Source organism: Emys orbicularis, chromosome 2 (genome assembly GCF_028017835.1).
Source record: "Emys orbicularis isolate rEmyOrb1 chromosome 2, rEmyOrb1.hap1, whole genome shotgun sequence".
Lineage (NCBI taxonomy): Eukaryota > Metazoa > Chordata > Testudines > Emydidae > Emys > Emys orbicularis.
This window is the reverse complement of record NC_088684.1, coordinates 265070044-265092170: the sequence shown is the minus strand read 5'-3', so window position 1 is coordinate 265092170 and position 22127 is coordinate 265070044. Positions and strand designations below refer to the sequence as shown.

The window sequence follows — 22127 nt, the reverse complement described above, 5'->3', positions numbered from 1 at the left end:
TGCACCGTCCATTTAGTCCCCCCAATTCCTTCTTTGGGGGAAACCCCAGGGCTGGGGCGGCAGGAGGTGCGGGTGGGGGCCAGAGCTGGGGCAGCAGGGGGTGCGGGTGGGGGGGGAAGAGCCCAGGACTGGGGCAGCAGGGAGTGCGGGTGGGGGGGGGGAAGAACCCAGGACTGGGGCAGCAGGAGGTGCGGGTGGGGGGAGAGCCCAGGGCTGGGGGAGCAGGGGAGTGCAGGTGGGGGCCGGAGCTGGGGCAGCAGGGGGTGTGGGTGGGGGACAGTCCAGGGCTGGGACAATACAGGGGGGCGGGGTGGGGGGGGGCGGCAAAAAACCTAGAGCTGGCTCTGTTCCTACCATTCACAGCAAGCTGCAGATTTCAGTTCCATACTCCTTCCCCCACCCTTTCCTGTTGCTAGTGGCCAAGGGAATGCTGGGAAATGTAGTTCTTTCCCTGCTCCAGGGCTGGCTCTATAGGCAGGGAGCTAACCAAGGAACTACAGCTCCCAGGGCCCCCTGTTGGTTCTCAGCTCCCATGCTGGATTCTTGCGCCCCTTGCAAATCTGCCGCCCCAAGCAACTGCTTGCTTTGCTGGTGCCTAGAGCCGGCCCTGGGGCAGGGATAGGGTGTATGCATGTGATTTCTTTAAAATTAACATTCATGTTGTTTTATGTAGCTTTATCACAGGCTGTTCTGTTAACCATTCATCCCCTTTGCATGAACGATGGGACCTTTCAATATCTTTGAAGTATGTGTGAGCATAAGCTTAAAAGGTGTGGATGTGAAACCAATATGTTAGCCCATATCTTAGTCTTACTAAAATGAGGTCTGGAGAAATCAATTATCCAAAAAATAGTCTCCTTTCACTTACAGGTTAATGCCACTGTCTGTCATCATTGCACCTGAATGTATGCACAAGACTATTCCTTTCCATTAATTCATCTTGGACACTATCACAGAATGAAAGACATTTCATGTCGTGATTAGTCAGTGATGACACTCTAAGATGGTTTGTTCTCCTTTGGCAACTCAGTACAAGTTGCCCCCTGCAGGGTAATCTCACCTAGAACACTTGCACACTAAACCAAACTAGGAGATGAGCAATTCACCAGTATAAACTTTGTGATAGCTCTACTCCCATTTTCACACTTTGATATGTCACCAGCATCCACTCAACCTAAAAACAGCCCAACGGTCAACCACAATTCTAGACACTGTTAGAAATGTTACACTTCTGCTCACAGCGGGAGTATATGGAGGCTCGGAGCAGAGAGAACACACTTGTTTAGGCCTGTCCCTTGGTCTTACAGACAGTGAGAGATAAGAAAGAGCTACATGCAACAGGACCAGAGTTAATGAGATCTCTGGTTTTGCAACTACATCTTAAATGCATCAAGAGGAATCGGTACTTGAGTTGGCTTGCAGCTGTGGTGGGAGTAGGACAGCAGTGCGGTGCTTGTCACATAGGGCAACTGACTGAAGTTATCCAGAACACACCACAGTGTTGTTCCTTTCTTTCTCACAATCCCTCGCATTCAAACTACCACCATCCCCAGCCCCATCATACTGGCAGTGGCTGAAAGTGAAAGAGGAAGGTAGAACTTGGCTCTATTGGCCACTATTTCCCCCCATACAACAACAGTTTAAAATTTGCAGACCATCTACGTTTAAGGCTCTTTCAACCACAGTAATCGCCAGTTTCAAGAATGCCACAATAAAGTGTAAAACGGTTCCAATCAGGAACCTACCACATGTCCCAGCCTCTGAAAACATATTAGAATAAAAATGAAGACCAATAACAGTACCATAGACCACATTTCTCCTTACCCATAATAGTGCTGTCTGGATATGATGCTTATTCTGTTACATTGCTAGTACACTTTAAAGGCACTATAGCAAACATTTTTAAGTAAAAGATATTTCAAACTCAAATTTATGATGCATAAACCCCTTCCTCTCAGGCTTTCACGGTTGGTTTTTCACCTCCACCACCGCAGTAAGTGATACAGAGGCGCAACATGTTAACTTCATACATCCAAGGTATTTTAGTTTAATAAATACTTTAGTGCAACAGTGAATTTGTAGCATAAATTGTTTTTTGTCACAAATGGTAGTGCATTGGGTCAAAAAGTTCCCACAGTGATGTGAATAATTAAAAACATTGCTGAGCACTCTAAAAATCATTTTCCTGATGTACTTCATTTTCATCTACTTGCAAAGCAAATAAAATGTCTAGAAAGCACTTACATTAGCCAAATACTAATTTTAACCACTTTCACCCATTTTGAATGTTATACAGATGCACTGTGGCAGTTAAATATGCTCACAACAGCTTTGAAGTCTTTTACAGAGAACCAACTTCAACTTATTTCTAAAACGGATTGAACTATTTGTTTTCTCCATTAACTGTGCATGTATTTTCTGAATAATAAGAATACCTCGCTCTTATATAGCGCTTTTCATTAGTTCAGCGGTTCTCAACCCATGGCCCAATTAGCACACAGCTGCAGCCCAGCGTAGCCCTGGGGTCCCGGGTTCTCAGATGCCCAGCACGGGGGTGTCCGAGCTGCCCAGTGCCAGCACAGAGGGATCTGGTTGGGCTGTCCTGCTGCCCAGCACGGCAGGGTTGGGGTCCGGTTGGGGCTGCTGGCCTGCCCCATGTGGCGGGAGTCCGGGGTCGGGGCTGCTGGCGACCCCATGGGGTCAGGGTCCGGGGCTGCCAGCGGGCCCCATGTGGTCTGGGGTAGCTGGCCTGCCCCGTGAGCTTCGGGGTCAGGGGTAGCCACCCAGTCCCATGAGCAGGGCCGGCTCCAGGCACCAGGCAATCAAGCACATGCTTGGGGCGGCACCTGGTAAGGGGCGGCCAATCTTGGGGTGGCGGGGGGCGACGCGGCGCGGCATTCCACGGGGGGGCGCTCCGGCGGCGCAGTGCTCGGCGGGGGGGGGCGGCACGGGGCGCGGCGCTCGGCGGGGGGGGTGGTTCCGGCGGCGCTCGGCGGGGGGGGGGGCTCGGGGGGCGGCGCTTTTTTTTGCTGCTTGGGGCAGCAAAAAAGTTAGAGCCGGCCCTGCCCATGAGCTCCGGGGTCTGGGGTAGCCGCCCAGCCCAGAGAGCTCCAGGGCAACCACCAGGCCCCGCATGGCAGAGTCCACAGGGTTCCCAGCTGCCCTGCTGCCCGGTGCAGTGAAGTTCAGCTAGGCTGCCCCGCTGCCCAGCGTGGCGGGGTCGGGGCTGCTGGCCCACCCAGTGTGGTGGGAGTCTGGGGTCGGGGCTGCTGGCGAGCCCTGCAGGGTCAGGGATCTGGGGCTCCTGGCCGGTCCCACGAGCTCCAGGGTCCAGAGCTGCTGGCCTGCCCTGTGTGGTGGAGCTCGGGGCTGCCATGTGGCCCTGTGGGGTCCAGGGACCAGCAGCCGGTCTCTGCCCCACCTGGCAGGTGTCCGGGACAGCCGACTGGCCACGCGAGCTCTGGGGTCTGGGGCAGCCACATGCCGGGCATCCAGGGCAAGCAGCTGGCCTGCCCCGCATGGTAGGGGTCCAGGGCAGCCGCCCGGCCTCGAGTGGTCCAGGGCAGCTGTGTGGCGGGGACCGGGGTTGGCCTTCTGGCCCTGTGGGGTCTGAGGTGGGCAGCTGGCCACCCGGCGCAGTGAGGGTCAGGTTCGGGGCTGCCGCTGCTCTGCCACGTGGCCGCGGAGGCCCAGGTAACAAATTGTGGGCCACATATGTACTCCACAATGTGTAATCAGTTGAGAACCACTGCATTAGTTAATCTCAAAGTGTTTTCCAAAGGAGGCAAATATAATTATACCCATTTTACAGATGGGGAAAGTGAGGGACAGAGAGGAAGTGACTTTGTCAAAGTGGTTTGTGGAGAACTGCATTATCTAAACTGCTGAGCTGTATTAATCATTTAAATCTGCAAACAGAAAATCAGTCTGATTCATACACATTATTTGTATTTGGGCCATGTGTAAACTAAACTGGCAAACACTTGAAATTGGACAGACTTCTTTTTTGGATAACAAGTCCATTAAAATGCAGCTATAACCAGAAAAGAAAAATTAAAAATGGCACTTTGCTGTGTATCTGCTTCTTATTGTCTTTCAAATTGGCTAAACATTGTTTGGTAGCAGCTCTTGTTAGCACCACAGGCCCATAAGAGCTGTAGAAGAGGAATCCATATCTTCAGCCATGTCAGTGTTGTCAGATATGTTCTGATTTCTGAATCTCTATTTTAGCTAGTAATCTAGACCCAATTAAGGCAATCTAGTGCCCTAGATGCATGATGCCACAAGGCACCTCACAGTTCTGGCCCTACACCATGGGCTCACCCCTCCACTTGGAGTACAGTGGCAATGCAGCATCCCCTTCCCTCCCTGAGAGGAACAGGCAGGAGCCTGGGGTCCCTCGTCTCCCCACCTGGAGTAGCAGTAAGAGGAGACCCAGTACTTTCTCCAGCAGCTGGACTGTAGCTATGTGGGTAGGCCAGGCCCACCATGCTCTTCTTCTTCTGCCACACAGAGTTGTGCTTTAAAGCATGACATCTGTTGGGCCTAATCCTGCAAGACGTTGAGCATCATCTTAAGGGCCCCAATTCATCAAGGTACTCAATGCAACTACTCATGTGCTTAAAGTTAAGTAATTCCTAAAGGTACGTTGCTGAATAGGGCCAAAGTGACTAGTAGTTGAGGGTGTGCAGTAACGTTGCAGGAGGCACTCTGCACCTTACAGGATCAGGCCCTTACCATATCTGTATATGGCAGCAGTTAGAGCACACATTAGCATAACAGACTTCTCTTGTACATACCTTTAAGACAAAGCAGTAATCCGTAGGTGCCTTGTATTTCAGTTTGTACTGAGTACCATAATAAATATTCAAATTCTCGAACTGTATGAAGCAAGCCAAATCCCGGGATGTCTAAAAAAATGGAAACCAAACATTCTGTTGTTACAGGGAATTAAGCTATGATGCCAGACACATTTTTTCAAACCGCTTTGATGCAGAATCTTGTTTTAACTGTTGTGGATTTTATCAAAGCGGAGAGAATGACAAGTGTTTGAGTTGTTCTTAAATTGTAGTGACTGTTAAGACAAACAGAGAAAGGTCAATACACCTTTAGAATCACAATGAAACATTTTACTACATTCCACATAAATCTGAGTTTTGCTGTTGTAATCCTTTGTTTTGTTTCCAAGTCAGTGAACTGTTATCCTTACTGAAGACAGTGGTGCCTAGTAGGAAAAAACTAATTGATTAAAATAGATGTAGGTTCTGCAATGATGCTCCTGCAGTTCTAGGGGGAAAATGGTGTTAGGGTCTAAATAGTTTTTATTCTAAGCAACTGCCTTTCCCTTGTGTAAATGTACACACATTGACTGTACATTCCGAGAGTAAATGAGCCACATTTCATCTGTTCCTCCTTCAAAATTGACTTAAAAAGACAATTCCAGCCCCCCTCCCATCTCATCGCCACGCACTGGTATCTTTCTGTCTACCACCGTAGTTTACCTATTATTTGTTCATACTGTGTTGCTGTGGCAACAAGGTGTTTGTTGGCACACTTCGCTGTGTTAAGGATTTCTGGGTACAATGTATAACCTTCATACTCTTTATACATGTTAATGCAAAAACGGTTCTATCTCCATATATTTCTGAATATGCCCATATACTTAGTAAATTTATGTACACTGGACACCTCAAAGAGCTTCTCTCCTTGGGGGTGGAGGTCATATTTTAGTGTCACATGCTTGCTTGTTGTTACACTCTCATTAAGATACTTCCTTGGGGTCATTTTATTCACACTGATAGTGCATTTATGAACACTGCCATTAAGTGGTAGCTCCATCTAAATACCTGACAAGAGGGTACAGTAGTGTGAATTCTGCTCTCTGGAACGCGTTGGTATTAACTGTAAGCATCTCCCTGTTCAGTACCCAACCTGAAGTTCCTACTGAAGTCTTTGTGAGTTTTGCCATTGACTGCAATGGGGCTAGGATTTCATACTGAGTGCATTCAAATCAGTGAAGCTTACGGGCAACCTCAACACCAAGCCTTCAATGGGAATGACAAAGGAGTTCTTGCTTTTCCTAGGAACCAATTCATGGTTGAGTCCAATCCAGATACAATTATTTAAAGGGAAACATTCATCACAGATAAGTAGGGGAAGTAACAACTTATGTAGGAGATAAGTCATTTATTGCAAAGCCATAATGTTATTCCTATTGCATGACCAGACAAAACAAGACTTTAACTACATAATTTAACGAAAAAAGTTTAAACAAGTAACTTGTGTGTTTGGTGCTGCTAATTTCTTGGACTTTCCATTAATGTCAGTTTGTGGGAAGGAGAATGATACTTAGGTGGACGAACGGTTTGAAGCAATGGCTGGTGTAGAAATAGTGACACGATTACAGTCAAGGACACTTTCTCAAAGTTTTAGGGCCTGACTTGCACTCACAAAACAAGCATAGACCTAAATATTAGGGTATGCAAAATTAACTGCATGTTTGTTGGGCCTAGATATATTGTGAACGGTCAATATAAAGTGCTCATTTTATTTTTTTAAACATAGCTCAAGGTACGTCAGATTTTCTTTAGTTCCATTTTGCTACAAAGAGTTAGACCAATTTCATAGTCCACCATTCTTGGAATGAGAGTATTTCACTAATCTGCATTGTGATTGGAGAAAATCCTTCCAATCAGAGTTCTAGTCTGTTTGGTAAGAGTGCTGTATGGGTGGGAGATTCATTGCGGAGTGGAAAGCCCAGATGACCACTACCTTAGAAGTCAGACACAGCCATTCTATAAAGTGCAGTACAAGCAGGGCAGTCATCTAATTGATGCTGCATTTTGCCCGGACTTGGGTCCTAGTCTGTTTCTGTACCTGGGACACCTGAGTAGAGGCACTGCATGCCTCTGCCACCCACTGGCGGACTTGTCTCTTATTTTTTAAGTTGATCACTATTTCTTTCATTGTGATTTATTCAGGGAATGACAAAAAAATTAAGTCCCATTGACTCGGTGTACATCATTAGCTCTGGGTATGGGGAGACTCAGTCACTGGCACAAGCATTTTCATCCAAAGCAAACCTGAAGCATTAAGAGCCATAAGCGGCAGCACTTGTCAGAATATAAAACTGCCAACAGCTCCCAGTACCCAAAAGTCAGTATCAAGGATGTTATTCTAGAAATGAGCAGCAATGAGCCCCCTTCTGCAGTGCACTTCAGGCTCCTTTGCTTATCCACTGCGGGCTGGCAACTCAGACTCTTTCAATACCCGGTAATGGTAAATGTCACTGTATTAGATTCTGTGAACCTGAACGCCTCTGTCTCACCTCTTGTTCTACAGAGTACAGCCTTAAAAAGCTGAAAAGGCACAACATATTCTCTAGGCAAAGATCACTTCAGGAAAAATGTCTGGCATATAATAGCATAAAGACTTTAGAGCACTTCCCTGCCACAGCTGTTGGCATGGCAAGTTGGTTACACACAGAGACTATAAAAGCCAGACTAGAGCTTTCAACTGAGGCTTGTTATAAACAACGTCAGGTTTTCTGTACTTCCATTTTGCTATATAGAGTGAGACTGTTTGCAAACTTCTTAAATTCCCTTCCACAAGGAACCAGATATGAAGTAAAGGCATTATTTGCAGCAAAGTGCCAGATGAAGGGCATTGGGGTTCCCCCCCGTTGACTTCAAGAGGGGCAAGATTTCACCCAATGTTTTTATCTAACTGCAGAAACAAAAATGGGAGGAACTGTACAGGATTTCTGTGACTACATTCTAATATTTGCACAAGTGTCACAGTCAAAGGAAAAAATCTGTCTCAGATGCACCAGCCATTGCTCTCAAAATGTGACTTCAGGAGCTCTTCACTTTCACCTACATGAATTGCTTTACTGCTAAAATGATTCCTTTGATTTCCTGACCTTGGTCTTTCCCTTGGGGACGTAATAAATTCCAGACGCTCGTAGAAGAAAATAGCGCCTCTTCCAGGACTTTTTTCCATCTTCCTTCAAATAAAGGGCCCCTTCAAGTTCTGGCACAATGACAGACGTCCCACAGAAGCTTTCCTGTGCAGCAAGAATTGGATTATACAAAATAAATGGATGTGAGCACCCATATTAATAAACAACAGCAAATTGTTCACTTAAAAACAGACATTTTCTGCAACAGTGAATGTATAAAGATGGGGAGCCCAGTTATGGAACAGAGTCAAACATGTAAATGTGAGTTTTCCATGTTAAAGTGTTCATGTGGGACTTGGGCCTTCTTTTTAGACACTTGTGCTGGGAAACGGTCCTCACAGCAGAGGGCCCACACACAGCTAGCTCATTCCCTTCTCTTAAGCCCCAGACTAAACATTTAAGGGTTAAGTAGTGGATTAGGCTCTACCATATAGGTAGACTTCTACCATTAGGCTCTACCATTAGGCTCTTTGCACAGTGGTGGACTTCTATTTCTGGCCACCCCTAGTCCTGGACCAGAAACAGATATTACTTAGTGAAGGATTTGCAATAACCTACTAAAGACTTTAACCAGAGAAAGCATTTTCTGCTGAGGAAGATAGAATAAAATGCTTGGCATCATTATTCTCACATGCTTGGGTTTTTGACTATTGCAACATCTCTAGGTTGTTTAGGGAAATACTTAATACCCTAGAAACTGCTCCTAAAGGCACCAAGAACTTTAAAATAAAATCAAAGATGAGAGATTTCTATTAATACTTATTTTTAAGCACATACCAGCATTCACAAACCATGTGAACAAATACATGTTATTGTTGGCCATGGAAGAGCTCCTGTTATGAGGTGTAGAACACTCAGGGTAATCTCTAATGTCAACATACTTTATTTTCTCATTTAGAAGTTACTATGGACAGCTCTCTGCTTGCTGATATTTGGTGGCGTTGTTATCATGCACTAATTCGAAAGTGGGAATCCCCAGGCATCTGAGTTTAGATTATCCTCTTCCTGTACTTGCATCAAAGCCAAAATGCTCGCACAAAACAAAAGGTTTTTTTCATTCCCTTAGTTCTGTGATCATCGTTTGTTATAAGTCTAGATTTCTCTCTCATCACAGTAGACTGGCATACTGAACTTTCAAGAAGAAGGGTCAGAAGATAAACAGGCTTAAATTGGAATCAAATCCAAAGGCTGCTTGTATAAGCTGGCTGCAGAACTAACACTAGTAACTGTAGTAACCTGCATGGAACTTGGAAGGAGGAACTCACGTTGCAGACTGGAAGAGTTTGGAAGAGGAATCAGGAAGTTAGTCTGTATGCATGTGGCTTGAGTGCTTGCGGCAGCATCTCTGTGAATAGTTTTCTTTAAAAGAGACAGTTTAGTTTTACAAGCATGGAGTCCTTTCATGGTACAACCCAGCATGTAGTACATGAAACAAAAACTGGGGGGAGGAATTTACTTACTTTAACTGGAAAGAAAAGCAACTAATTATTTCATTATTATCATTATTGATCAGTCTTAATGATTTAAAAAATAATAAGCCAATCTGATTCTAGCCCAGGAGTGTTTTAGACTATTGGTAATGCTCTATCGGGGATCTTGCAAGCAAAGCATTTCTGCAACAATGTCAGAGCTAAGATGAACCATGATTGCAGGTGCCTCTTCAGAGGACTGTGAAAGTGCAATGCTCCTAATCTCCTGCCGTCCTTGTTCAGCCCCCAGTCCTGTAAACACTGAAGCAGGTGCTTCACTTAACTGAAATCAGTGGGACTATTCACTGTAGAAAAAAGCTAAGCACACGTATAAATATTTGTAGGACTGGCACCTAACAGAAGAAAGGAATTATCTGCACTATGTTTTATAATAAAAATATAACACGAAGTAGAGTCTATGCCAGGGGTGGCCAACCTGAGCCTGAGAAGGAGCCAGAATTTACCAATGTACATTGCCAAAGAACCACAGTAATACATCAGCAGCCCCCCATCAGCTCCCCACCGCCACCGCTCCCCAGCACCTCCCACCCACCAGCAGCTCCACCAATCAGCGCCTCTCCCTCCCTCCCCGCACCTCCTGATCAGCTGTTTTGTGGCATGCAGGAGGCTCTGAGTGGGAGTGGTGGGAGGAACGAGGGCATGGCAGACTCAGGGGAGGGGGCAGGAAGGGGTGGGGGCAGGGCCTGTGGCAGAGCCAGGAGTTGAACAGTGAGCATTCCCCCCCCCCCCCCCCCCCCCGGCACATTAGAAAGTTGGCGCCTGTAGCTCCAGCCCCGGAGTCGGTGCCTATACAAGGAGCCGCATATTAACGTCTGAAGAGCCGCATGTGGCTCTGGAGACACAAGTTGGCCATCCCTGGTCTATGCTTTCAGTGGTGAGCTGCAGATGAAGTTGAATAGCTTTCTACACAGCCAAACACAAAGCTGATAAACACAGAACTTCCTGTTACACATTAGCAAACAAAGAACTAAGCACTGCTGCTAAGAGCAGATGTAGGCTGAGGCACTCTGCTGCATCAGCACTGGCATCGCTGACTTACCTCCAGGAGAAACTCTTTGTTTTTCTCATTCATTTCCTTGCCTTCATTTTTTCCTTTGTTTGCCAGGTAGAAATTCTGATTAAAATACAAGAGGTTGATGTTGAACAGAAAAGACAAAGAATATAAATGACCAAATTACATCATTATTCAGCCGTTCTATATTGTGCACTGAGCTAGATGGTGTGAGAGGCAGGTATCCAAGCATTGCTCTTCAAATCTCATTACAGGAAACCTTCACTAAAGCTGCCTATTGGAGTTTATACGTCAGTTTCTCAATCTAAAATTCAATTTGCCCATATACATACACCCAGGGCCGGCTCCAGGCACCAGCTTGGCAAGCAGGTGCTTGGGGTGACCACTCCGGAGAGGGGCGGCAGGTCCAGCTATTCGGCGGCAATTCGGCGGACGGTCCCTCACTCCCGCTCAGAGCGAAGGACCTTCCGCCGAATTGCCGCCGCAGATCGCAATCGCGGCTTTTTTTTTTTTTTTTTTTTTTTGGCTGCTTGGGGCCGGCCCTGCATACCAACACCCCCCACCCCAACACCTTACTTCAAAAAAACGTGGCTCAATTCTTGATTTTGTTTGGCTTCTATTCTGGGTCAGTGGGTTTGATTTTATTTTTTCAATTTGAACAACATTGTGGATTCCTAGAGATGGGTGTTACAGAACATAATTGAGGATTATGCAGCAGATTAGTACATGATGAAGAAAAATGTAGTGCCAAGAACTGAATGCATAATTTTCTAGCAATCAATTTTTATGGTGTGCATTGCTTCAGAAATTGAGCTGTGCATGTGCCACAGTTCTTTATTATTTAATAACAAGTGTTTGGACACTGTAGATTTTACAGAGTTCCTTATTTCTGCATTTGTATGTTGCATTATTTCACCATGCAGGAAAGTATTTTTTGTCCAAGGAGTCATTTGAAGGCCAAGGGGTAATTTTGCATTCTTGTTGACAGACACTGCGTGTACACCACCACACCTAGCATCAAACTCATTGTTTGAGACTTGGGCCTAAACTTTGAAACAATGCCTCCAGCGCTGTGGGTGCAAGTATCCTCACCTGCAATTGCATCCATTCAGAAGCCTACCTGCACCTCCAGACAATGTCGCTGTGCTGTCTGAAGGGGTACAGCTGCACCCACATTTAACTGTAGACTCAAAACTGTATCTGCAGTTGTGAAGGTCAGGATCATGCTCCGGTAAAAACCAAGGCCCAAATCTGTTGGCAGCTTCTAACCCTAAAGGTCTGCTGGCCTGGGACCAAAGTAGGAAAATAACTTGATGTTTGTAAATAGTCCCTTTGGCTTTGGTTGAATTATGAATAAGGTTAATTGTTTGCTTTATGGCCCCTATCCTGCAAACAAAACCTGTTTCATCCAGGAAGAATTCTGCCACATTTTTTGAAAGCTGGCTACCTAAAATTACTCTCCTAAATCCAGCGTAAAGAGTGTGATTTTTTTCCCTCTTTTCTCTTCTCCCCCAAAACCCACCAGCAGTTCCCATTGACTTCAGTGAGACTTGTGTGTCCTCAAGAGTTCTGAAAGTCAGATGACATATTTACATGCAGATTTGTCCTAGAAATCAACAAAGGCCAAAATGTGTCATGGATCTGCAATGTCTTGTTTCTCTTTTGGTAACATTTCCCAGTTAAAGGAGGAACATGTTATGGTTATACCAGAAAATGTAACCGAACTCCACCTTCATGTGCAAGCAGCTAATTGGAGACTACTGCCACCAGGCAGCACAGAGAGCAATTGAAGAACCCATGTAACCCCATGACCATGTAACCACATCTTCCTCCTCAAGCAGCGTTTTGCACAGCAGCTTTGTGGGAGAGCAGGGCTTGTTCAAGACGGTTTATTTTTTCAGGGAGACCCCTGGAGCAACACTTATTTTAAAAAAAGTGACCTTCAAATGCACAGTGTCAAACAGGCAAGCCTAAAAGCACCAACAGCCGCACTTCGCCCTACGCTCCTGCCATGGCCACAGCAACAATCAAACAATGAACATTCAAAACTGAGCTATTTTCTGCTAGAAACAAAATGGAACTCAGATTCAGGATTCCCAGAAGTAGGAAAGACTAGACTGGCTACTAGCTACCTGAGCACATGGCTAATCTGTAGTTCATAGTCCAGGGCTAGATTAAGGTAAATACATGGGTCTAGGGCAATGGTGGGTAACCTGCGGCCCACCAGGGTAATCCGTTGGTGGGCACCAGACAGTTTATTTACATTTGCATGGCCGCCACAGCTCCCAGTGGCTGTGGTTTGCTGTTCCAGGCCAATGGGAACTGTGGGAAGCAGCACAGGCCACAAGGACATGCTGGACGCCGCTTCCTGGCCAGGAACAGCGAACCGCAGCCGGGAACAGTGAACCACAGCCACTGGGAGCTGCGGGCAGCCATGCAAATGTAAACAAACTGTCTGGTGGCCCGCCAGTGGATTACCCTGATGAGCCGCGTGCGGCCTGTGGGCTGCAGGTTGCCAACCACTGGTCTAGGGCCACAGCTCCTGGAATCCCAGGATTATATTGGCATCTCTGCTTTCATTTGGAAATAAATGTATTTCTAGCCCTCTTGGTTGTAAAAAAAGCCTTGAAAATGTGTCCTGAGCTTAGCTGGTGCAGTGATGCCTGCCTAAGTCTGCAGATAGCCTGAAACAACAGCTCTGATGAGGTGAAGTACCACATTCATCTCAGTGCAGTTGCTAATCAGACACCTCCTCCTGCTCTGAGCAGAGAACTCTGTGGTGCCATGCAATCATGGCTCTGCTGCATTGGTGTTGGCAGGAGCCCCTGCACACAAATGGGGAAACTTTGAAAAGCATGCAGGGAATATAGCAGAACAAGTCCCATTACGACTTTGCTTGGCTGGGTGGGGTTCCCCTTCAGGTAGGATGGACTGTAGTCCACACAAAGTTAGATTGTTGGGTAAACTGAAACTTCCTCCTTCTCTGGACCAACACAGAGCTGTAGGAGGACCCCACTAACCCAGGAAAAGGCTCTAGTGTGGGGGCCTTTGCCACTATCAGCTCAGCAGGGAAGGGGCCATAGGAAACCCTGATGTGTGGTTAGGGCCCTGGATTGTCACAACCTGGCCCTGGTGTAGCTACCAATGCGCAGATTCGGAATGACTGCTGATGGCCTTAATGAGACCACAAAGGTCCTCTGACTATGTGTGATTTACATTACAGCATCTGGCATTTATTTAGGAAAAACAGACCACCCTGTGCCTACAGTCAGTGGTAGAGAGAGAATTTCAGTAATGACAACCAGGTGGCATCACGAATAAGGCTGCTTTTTGTCAGTGCAGGAGTGTTTTGCCACCCAATCCTATGCTATACAGATGTATCATTTCATCTTTCCCTTGCCAACATGGATTTCATTTATTATGGTTCACCTCTTGTATGTCCCCTCTATTCCTGAAATCTGACAGTATCTGACCTTTATTATCCTTCAATGGATTAGGCCCAGGGGAGGAGACTGCATACTGCACTTGCTACATTTGTATCACTGTGTGGTCTACCATTGATCAGAATGCCATTCATCATGAGCTAGGGGACCACATGTGTTCACAAGAGGTCATTCCAAGTCCAATAGTCAAAGGTCATATTAAAAGACAAACTGTTTCCCTTCTGCAAAGACCCTGGAGAGAAGTGTTTCAGGGTTGGGAGAGTCAGGCCATTAATGTGAATGCTGCCTGGATTTGCTGGAGACCTCCCTCCATATACACACAAACCTCCCAAGCATGAATATTTCTCTTGTTTGCAAAGGAGGATATGTCTGTCTGTGGTAGGGAACTGAGACTCCTTAACAGATGGAGTGATTCTCTGGGAATACAACACAAGAACAACAACTTTGAAAGTAGTACTAAAAGCAAATGAATCATGTATTTGCACTTGCATTGGAATGGCTGCTTGTTTGTTTAAGGATCTTTGCTGCTGAAGAGGGAGATTATCAGATTCTTGGGCCTAACTTTCTGGGATGAATTCTCCACTGTGCCCAGAGAGAGCTCAAGAACAGCGGCTGTTAGGGAGCCAAGTGGGGTTCCCTGATTCTGCTGTGCCTGGCTTCGGAGCTATCTAATGCTGTGGGGTGGGGGGGGAGCATTAACATGTGCCACTAGTGTAACTTCCCTAAGGGACGTTGTGCCAGTGGAAAATGGGGTGTGTCCGGAGCTTCACTGTACCATGTCCCCTCCCTCTCTCCCCATGCTGGGCAGTGCAGTGACAGAGTTAGCAGAGATAGCGGTTACACCGGCTCCACCTTCTTCATACCAGCGGAAACTCCTCCTACACACGAGGAATTCTCAAAGGGGTTCTCTGGCCAGCTTAGGTTCACCATGTGCTTTGTATTTATGGTCTTCGAAGTCACAGGAGCTGTGCAGAACATGCCGGTTTAGGGATATTATGTGTTCTCTGGCGGTGCTGGCCGTGGGGGGGAGGAAGAGGAGGGAACTGCACTACCATCATTTTCTCTCTAGTGTATAAGCACTATGAGCTTCAGCTACATAGAAGATGATGCTGAATAGCGTCATGCACACCAATAATGCTATGGAAACAGACTGAACTTTGAATATGGCAGAAACAATATCCCTGGCTCTTGTGCTCTAATTCCCTGAAGTCTGCGTGCCAGGTTCTTGGTATTTGTAAATAGATTTTGTTACAAGCAATAATCTTTCTATAGGCCCTTTCATCCACTTTTCACCCACCACAGAAGCGCAACTCCATCTAGAGTGCAATGTGGCAGCTACTTGTCGATTCATAGATTCTAGGACTGGAAGGGACCTCGAGAGGTCATCGAGTCCAGTCCCCTGCCCGCATGGCAGGACCAAATACTGTCTAGACCATCCCTGATACAAAGCAACAACTTTCCTGTTGTTATAATATATAATTTTTTGCTTAAACTACGTTAAAAGAGTATTACAGTTGCAAAGTGAAGCTCTCAAAAGTCAGGAAATGCCACTGCTAAGGGTGCCTGAATGACTTTAGTTCAGGCCCCTTGTGCAGGGGAACAGTTATTGATTACAGTATATTTCCAGAGGATCCCTGCAGCCACCAGTGCACAGAATGGATGGGGTGCAGTAGCTCAATGAATGGATCTATACCTCATTAACTCCCCATCATCCAAACTGTCAACTGAATGAGGCAAGGATTCTCTGAATCACTGTGTGAGTTTCCTGCAAAATAAATAAATAAATAAAATAAAATAAAATAGAAAATGGTCATAATTACAGACTGCATCATAATGCATGTACATAAGGGGGCAGAGTTACGGTATTCAGGTAACATTAACTTTGCCCCCCCCCCCCAACTTTCAGATTCTGCTTTTTGAAGCCTTTGTGTTCATGTAATACAGTAGTTATTTTTGATATAACAGCCCAGTCCCTCCCCTCCACCAAAGAAAGATAAAAGAAATCAATTCTGTCATATAGAATGCTGTATCCTGCACAAGATGCCCACTCAGTGAAGCAAGGCCACATCAATCTATACATCACTGAACACGGGAGGGAATGAGGCAAGGTTCCAAAAGGTCTATGCTCCCGAAAGTTCTTCTAGACACACTGGCATATGAACTGACAAATTGCCCTCCACTCTCATAGCCATGCAAATGCATAGCCAAGATAGTGATAAGAAATCAGAAATTACCTATGTGCAGTGCCAACAGAAAGTTAAGCAATCTTTGTTGGCTTTAAAAAAAATGCAAGGGAGAGCACAAGATAGCCTTTAAACCATTACAAAATCAACCAAATCTAAATGGATTTTCCCCAGTCCACAAAATGGTGTACGGCTAACGTAGGGATTAGTTCTATACCAAATGAGAAGTCTGTACCAAAATCAGAGACATTAGAGCTGTTCAAAAAAAAGACTAACATTATTTTTAATATTAACAAAAGTGGCTTTTGTTTTTTGTCTTTGATAGCACAAAATCTTACTCACTTGAAAATGGCTGGACTGTTTTGGTCAGACTTTCCAAAATGCAGGGCCAGACTAAGAGATGGCCAAAGTCCCTTTTAGAATGAGCTACTTATATAACATAAAGGCAACTTAAACTATAGGCACAAAATGAATTAAAATAAATCTGTGTTCAGCAACTCCCTGCTACTGTATCTGGTCTGTATGTTCAAGTCATATTGACGGTATGCTAAAGCAATGATGCGCTGTAGTGCAGATGGTGTTTTTCATAATTCTATATCAGACTGTATCTGCACAGCCCTATCACTTCAAAGTTCACGAACATGAATCTGGAGGAGCCGTCAGCAGCTAAAATCAAAGCTAAGTAGGGGCCAAGAAACTAATCTTCAAACTTGGCTTCCATCAAATTGTTTAATAAAGTTACTGCAGCCCATCTTCTATATTCTAGGATAGACTCTCCTCCACTTCTGTTAGCGAATGGAAGAACAGGTGGTAAGTGAGAAAGATTCATAAATATGAAATTCCTCTAAGAAAAAAGCAGCAATAGGAATGCAAGTGCCTAAAAATAGTATGTAAATTAAATTGTATAAAGTCTGTTCTTGTGTTATGATCCCAGGAAAATAAGCATTTGTTTGAGGGACACTGTCAATTTAAAAATCATGCTCCCGTCTAAAATATTCTTACCTGCTATTGGGACATATAACAACTAACAGCAGGTACTGGGCAAAAACACTTCTCTATTTTCTGTTTGCTTGTGCATTTGACTGCACTCAGTGTATAGTCAATTTCACTCGTTTGTGTGGGTCTTTCACATGGCAGTGGAGGAGAGAAAAACAAATTTAAAAAATAGGAATCAGATTGTAAAGCCACAGGCATTAGCAGAGGGACAGGTGTAGTACCTGCCTGAAACTATTAAACTTTAATGAACTAAATTTGCAGTTCAGTGTCCCTTAAGTGGACTTTTGCCTGCTACAGTTACACCACCTTCTCTGGACATAGATATTCATGCATGGAATTCTTCATGGTTATTAAGTTATTTGGAATTCTTACACCACCTCTTAATTTTACTTTTAGTTTTAGCATCGCTGTTCGAGTTTAACCCCTAATAAATCATCCCTTGGACAGAAACAGGAGTCCATAAATTCAGGATACAGGCACCAACTCATAGGGCTCTCATAGGTATAGCTGTCTCCACTAGCTTATCAGTGGTAGCAGAACAGAAGCATAGAGCACAGGGCCGGCTCCAGGCACCAGCTCAGCAAGTAGGTGCTTGGGGCGGCCAAGGAGAAGGGGTGGCACGTCAGGCTCTTCGGCGGTGGGTCCCCCTCTCAGAGGGAAGGAGCTGCCACCGAAGAAGAAAGCGGCACGGTGGAGCTATCGCCAAATTGCCACAGATCGCGATCGTGGCTTTTTTTTTTCCGCCACTTGTGGCGGCAAAAACCCAGGAGCCTGTCCTGATAGAGGAACTACTATTTGAAGCCCATTGTGTAAATACTTTCTATTAGTTTTACAAAACCAAAAGGGAATGTGCACAATGTGATCCACAGGGCCTGATTCTTTCTCATTTACAGCAGTGCAAATCAGGAGATCAAAACAGGTAGAAGAGAAGAATCAAGACCAGAGACTGTTTCAAAAACAAGAGATTAACATTTGGGTTTGTGAGTTTAACATCAGCTGCCCTGGGGGAATGATCTAATCCAAATGTATGAAACAAAAGCATTTCCAGGAGGGGTTTTTCCCTCCCATATTACTGTCTTCCTCAGGTAATTATTATTCTCTAGGCTCTTTGAATTTTAGTGTCAATGCCAGCTAGCTTTTTTTTTTTTTTTTTTTTACACACTATTTTCCCCCAGAAGGTCAGCCTAGCATCATTGCAGCTGCATTACAGAGTGATTTCAGTCTTTCAGACGTTAAGGTCTTCTTCTTTGTGTGCATGCAACCCAATATGTGTTAATGTTCCAGCCTTTAGTCATGGGCTTCTGACCTTCCATCTCAATAACTGAGTCACTGCTGCAGTTTCATGGAGCAGCCTCTTAATGTGATTTCCATTGCACAGTAAATTATATCACAAATGGATGAACATGATGATGTGCACGTCCTCATGAAAGAGTGGAGATCTGAAGATGAAAGCCCTATTTTGTAAGTGTTTTTAAAAGTATATTATAGAAACAAAGCTACGGATAAATGCTGGAAAGGACTTATATTGTATGACTCACTAACTTTTGTCAATGGCTGCTAGCATTAGCTGGATAGCATGTAGGTGGCAAAAGTGTAAGGGATAACATCCTTCCCCCCAAAAATATAATAACCCGATTAATCTTTAGATGAAGGCATGTTTAATAGTTTAGAAACATGTTTAATAAGTTATTGTAAGTGCTTACATAACCTGCATGTGAACTGTGTCATGTTCCTCTCTAGTGGCTGATCCACAGAGGATAACAGCCTACTACTAGTACCAGCTAATGGAGCTTCTCCTTTAGCTCAAGTTGCAGAGGTCCATGCTGCAGTGCTGATGGTCTTGTGTTCAAACACTGTTTCTGATTTGCAATCATCTTTACATCTGAGCTCTGTGTTTACACAATAGCTTTCACCATTGCTCCCCCCAGTGGAGCTACATAAGTGGGGAATTGAAGGTCTCATTTTTAGCAGTGTAGACAAGGCCTACGAATATACTACAGAGGAAAAGCTCTCTCGTGTTTTTTTTCCTGGTTACTGAAACCACAGATTTGTTTTTTCTCATTTAGAACTGGCAGAACTAAAGCCAATAAAACCTCTAGCAGGCATAGCGTAAACTAATCCATATCATTTTAAAGTATTTTGCCAATATCACATTACCTTACCTGGGGATTTTTGAACACAGCATATTTTTCATTTTTTTCCAAAAACAGAACCTTATTTTCACTGTCCCGGGTCCAGTCTGATAAGATTTCGATAACATTTTCATGGTCTTCAAAAAACCTTTCTACGGGGACAAGAAAGGTCAGTGTAAGATAAACACGCACTCCAGAGGCAGCAGACAGACAGTCCTGTCTCGGAATATAACCATTATCGGTCAGAGCCCTGCAGTCCCTTCCAGTGCAGAGACGGGAGCCAAGCCTCATGAAAATGGTGGGGTATGAAAGGGAAAGGCAACTCTGTATTATGTAGCTGTGGCATCCCGTTGGTGCTAGCTCCATGTGTAGGATACAGCACATGTGTTAGGGGGCACGGCTAGCCAGGTGGGGGATGTAGTCAGTACAGCTGCTCTGTGTAGTGTGTTTTATAATGAAGCTAGCTGTGAAACTGAACATAGATTAATGGCTGCAGAGCCAGCATTAACTTGTCATGCCCTGCACAAGCCTTTTATCCTTGTTTCCAAAGTTCTGATTGCTGATGTTGTCTTTCTACATCTCTGAACGGACACTGCAAGGAGTGGTGCAAATGCTTTGCCACTGGAAGCGCATGGGCATCCTTGTCCCTGAGCAGCTAAGTAAGGGTGCAGCACACCTCTGCAGGTTTCCCAAGAGCACTCTTGCTCTACTTTCAATAGCCATTGGTGACCACACTCTTCAGACAACTTGGACTGCACTGATGTGGGAGGAGATGAGGAAGCACAGTCTGATGGCCTTTTCTAGGGTTTCATACCCTTCTGAGACTCCCTCAAATGGAAGGGTACTATATAGTCCATCAACACTCAGTTCTGACGATTTAACAACTGTGTGCTTTCAGATGTGACAGAGGCTCAGGTGGGGAGCCTGTCTCAATGTACTCAGCTGTTCCTCAGCAACACAAAGCTCTGTAATACTTTTAATAAAGCCACTGACAATATCAACCACTGTATAATTACAGGTAAGGAACAGAAGGGTAAATTGTGCCCTAAAAGCTATTAATGTAACTTGGAAATAACTTTCAAAACAGTGGCCCTAACAGTAATCCCAGCCACAATGACAGTACAGAAGAATACAGTTGACTCTAAACCGGGGTACAAGTTCTTTATGTGGTTAAATTGCTCTGTTGCAAAATACAGCCCAATGTTGTACCACACTAAAGCCACAGAAAACCTTCATGACATTTTTCAATATGCAATTTATCTGAAAGAATAGATATTTGATTTACATAACCACATAACTTGTATGATAAAAACATATGTACAGTACTCTACCAAAGATGTTCTGATACAGAAATAGCTTGGACTTTTTTCAGAATATCTACTCACTAATCTGAAACATTGGCTTCTTGGGCTTGCTACTCAAAGAAATATTAAAAAAGGATATACTAGAACTCTCATGCAGGGAAATGACGTAGAAGAGTATAGTTTCTTTGTACAAATGTTAAGATTAGAGCTGGCCAAAACATGGGAATTCCAGTTCATGGGAAATTTCAGGGCAAAATAAATAAATAAATTATTTTTTTTAAAATTTCCCATGAAACAGAAATCCTGAAAAAAACTGCTTTGTTCCCTGAGAATCTGACAGCTGCTGAATGAAAATAGGAGTGTGAAACTTACCAGAATGTCATTGTCACTCAGCAGCTGCCAGGTCCCCCAGGGCTGCCCCACCATGCAGACTACTCTGGGTTGGGTACCCCCCAACTTCCCAGACTCCCAGTCTTGTTGGTGCCTGGGCTGGCATCCTAGGAAGCCAGCTGGGTCAGGAGTCTTGAGCCCTGGAGTCCCTGATCCCAGGCAGTCCACAGGGCAGGGATGCTCCAGAGCTGCAGACCCTGGGAACCTGTCCCCAGGCTATCTGTGGAGCTGTAAGCTGAGCCTCAGTTGGAGCCAGGGTTCATCCCAGGGCTGGCTTCTGGCTCCATGACAGGGATCCTAGCCTGGCATGGCAGGGCCGCCCCAGAGCCATGGACCCTGGAAGACTGGGCTCGTTGGAAGCTGTGCAAGCTGGCACGTTATGGGAACCTGCCTGGTTCACTGAGAGTTTACCGAACTCAAGATGTTTCTGTGAAGCATTTTGGGTTCAATGAAGTGTCATTTTCTGATGGAAGTCTGTTGTAGTCCAGTAAGTCTGCTTAATAAGAATGTTAATGGTGCTATTTTAATCCTGTGAACAAATGTACAAGGAGGAATAAACAGCAGACTGCATTTTAAAACATTTGAAGAGAATTAACGAAATCTCTTTCTGCTACAGTATTTTTCACACCAGTGGAAAGACTGTAAGATCTTAAGTGCCAAAAATGATGGGGCTCTAAATACAGCTGGAACTTCTGATTGCTACGATACAACAAATAATTTCTATTTCTTTAAAACATCTGAACACCAACCCCAATGTCTTCCCCTGTGATTTCCCCTATATCCTCTGCCTCTGGCTGTAAGACAGGGGATTCAAAATGGCATTTCAGATCATATAAACACACAGGTAAATGCCATGGTCCAATGGTTACAGTGGTTCAGGAAAGAATTTGGCCCTATGCTATCATCCAGTGTTCAGGGATTTCTATCCAGGTTAGACCAGACCAGAGAGAGCAACTTCCCAAAGCAAGGAAACACTCTAAAATTATTCAAAGTGACGTCTGTGCCATTTCTTGTGCCATTTCCAGTCTCTCTTTAGTTCAGATAAGCAGGTACAGGAGAAGGTGGCAATATTGCTTCATGTATCATCTTAATGGGGTAGAAAGAGTAGATAGGCAATTACTGTATCTGCCACTCCCACCAGTAGATGAATATCTCCATGTTCAGAGGCACCCAGACTCTTTTCTAACCATTCACCACATCTGATTTATATTGTAGAA

At 44.9% G+C, this 22127-nt stretch overlaps 1 protein-coding gene across 2 annotated transcripts in view; it reads right to left on the bottom strand.

Moving 5' to 3' along the window:
* APBB1IP (amyloid beta precursor protein binding family B member 1 interacting protein) overlaps positions 1-22127 on the bottom strand; it is a 106638-nt gene that overhangs the window by 23735 nt on the left and 60776 nt on the right. For both annotated transcript variants that reach the window (XM_065398802.1, XM_065398801.1), the window contains exons 7-10: positions 19247-19368; positions 10490-10564; positions 7922-8065; positions 4800-4910 (exon numbers count right to left, since the gene is read on the bottom strand). In XM_065398802.1, coding sequence (XP_065254874.1) covers positions 4800-4910; positions 7922-8065; positions 10490-10564; positions 19247-19368 — 452 coding nt within the window. The remainder of the gene's footprint in view (positions 1-4799; positions 4911-7921; positions 8066-10489; positions 10565-19246; positions 19369-22127) is intronic.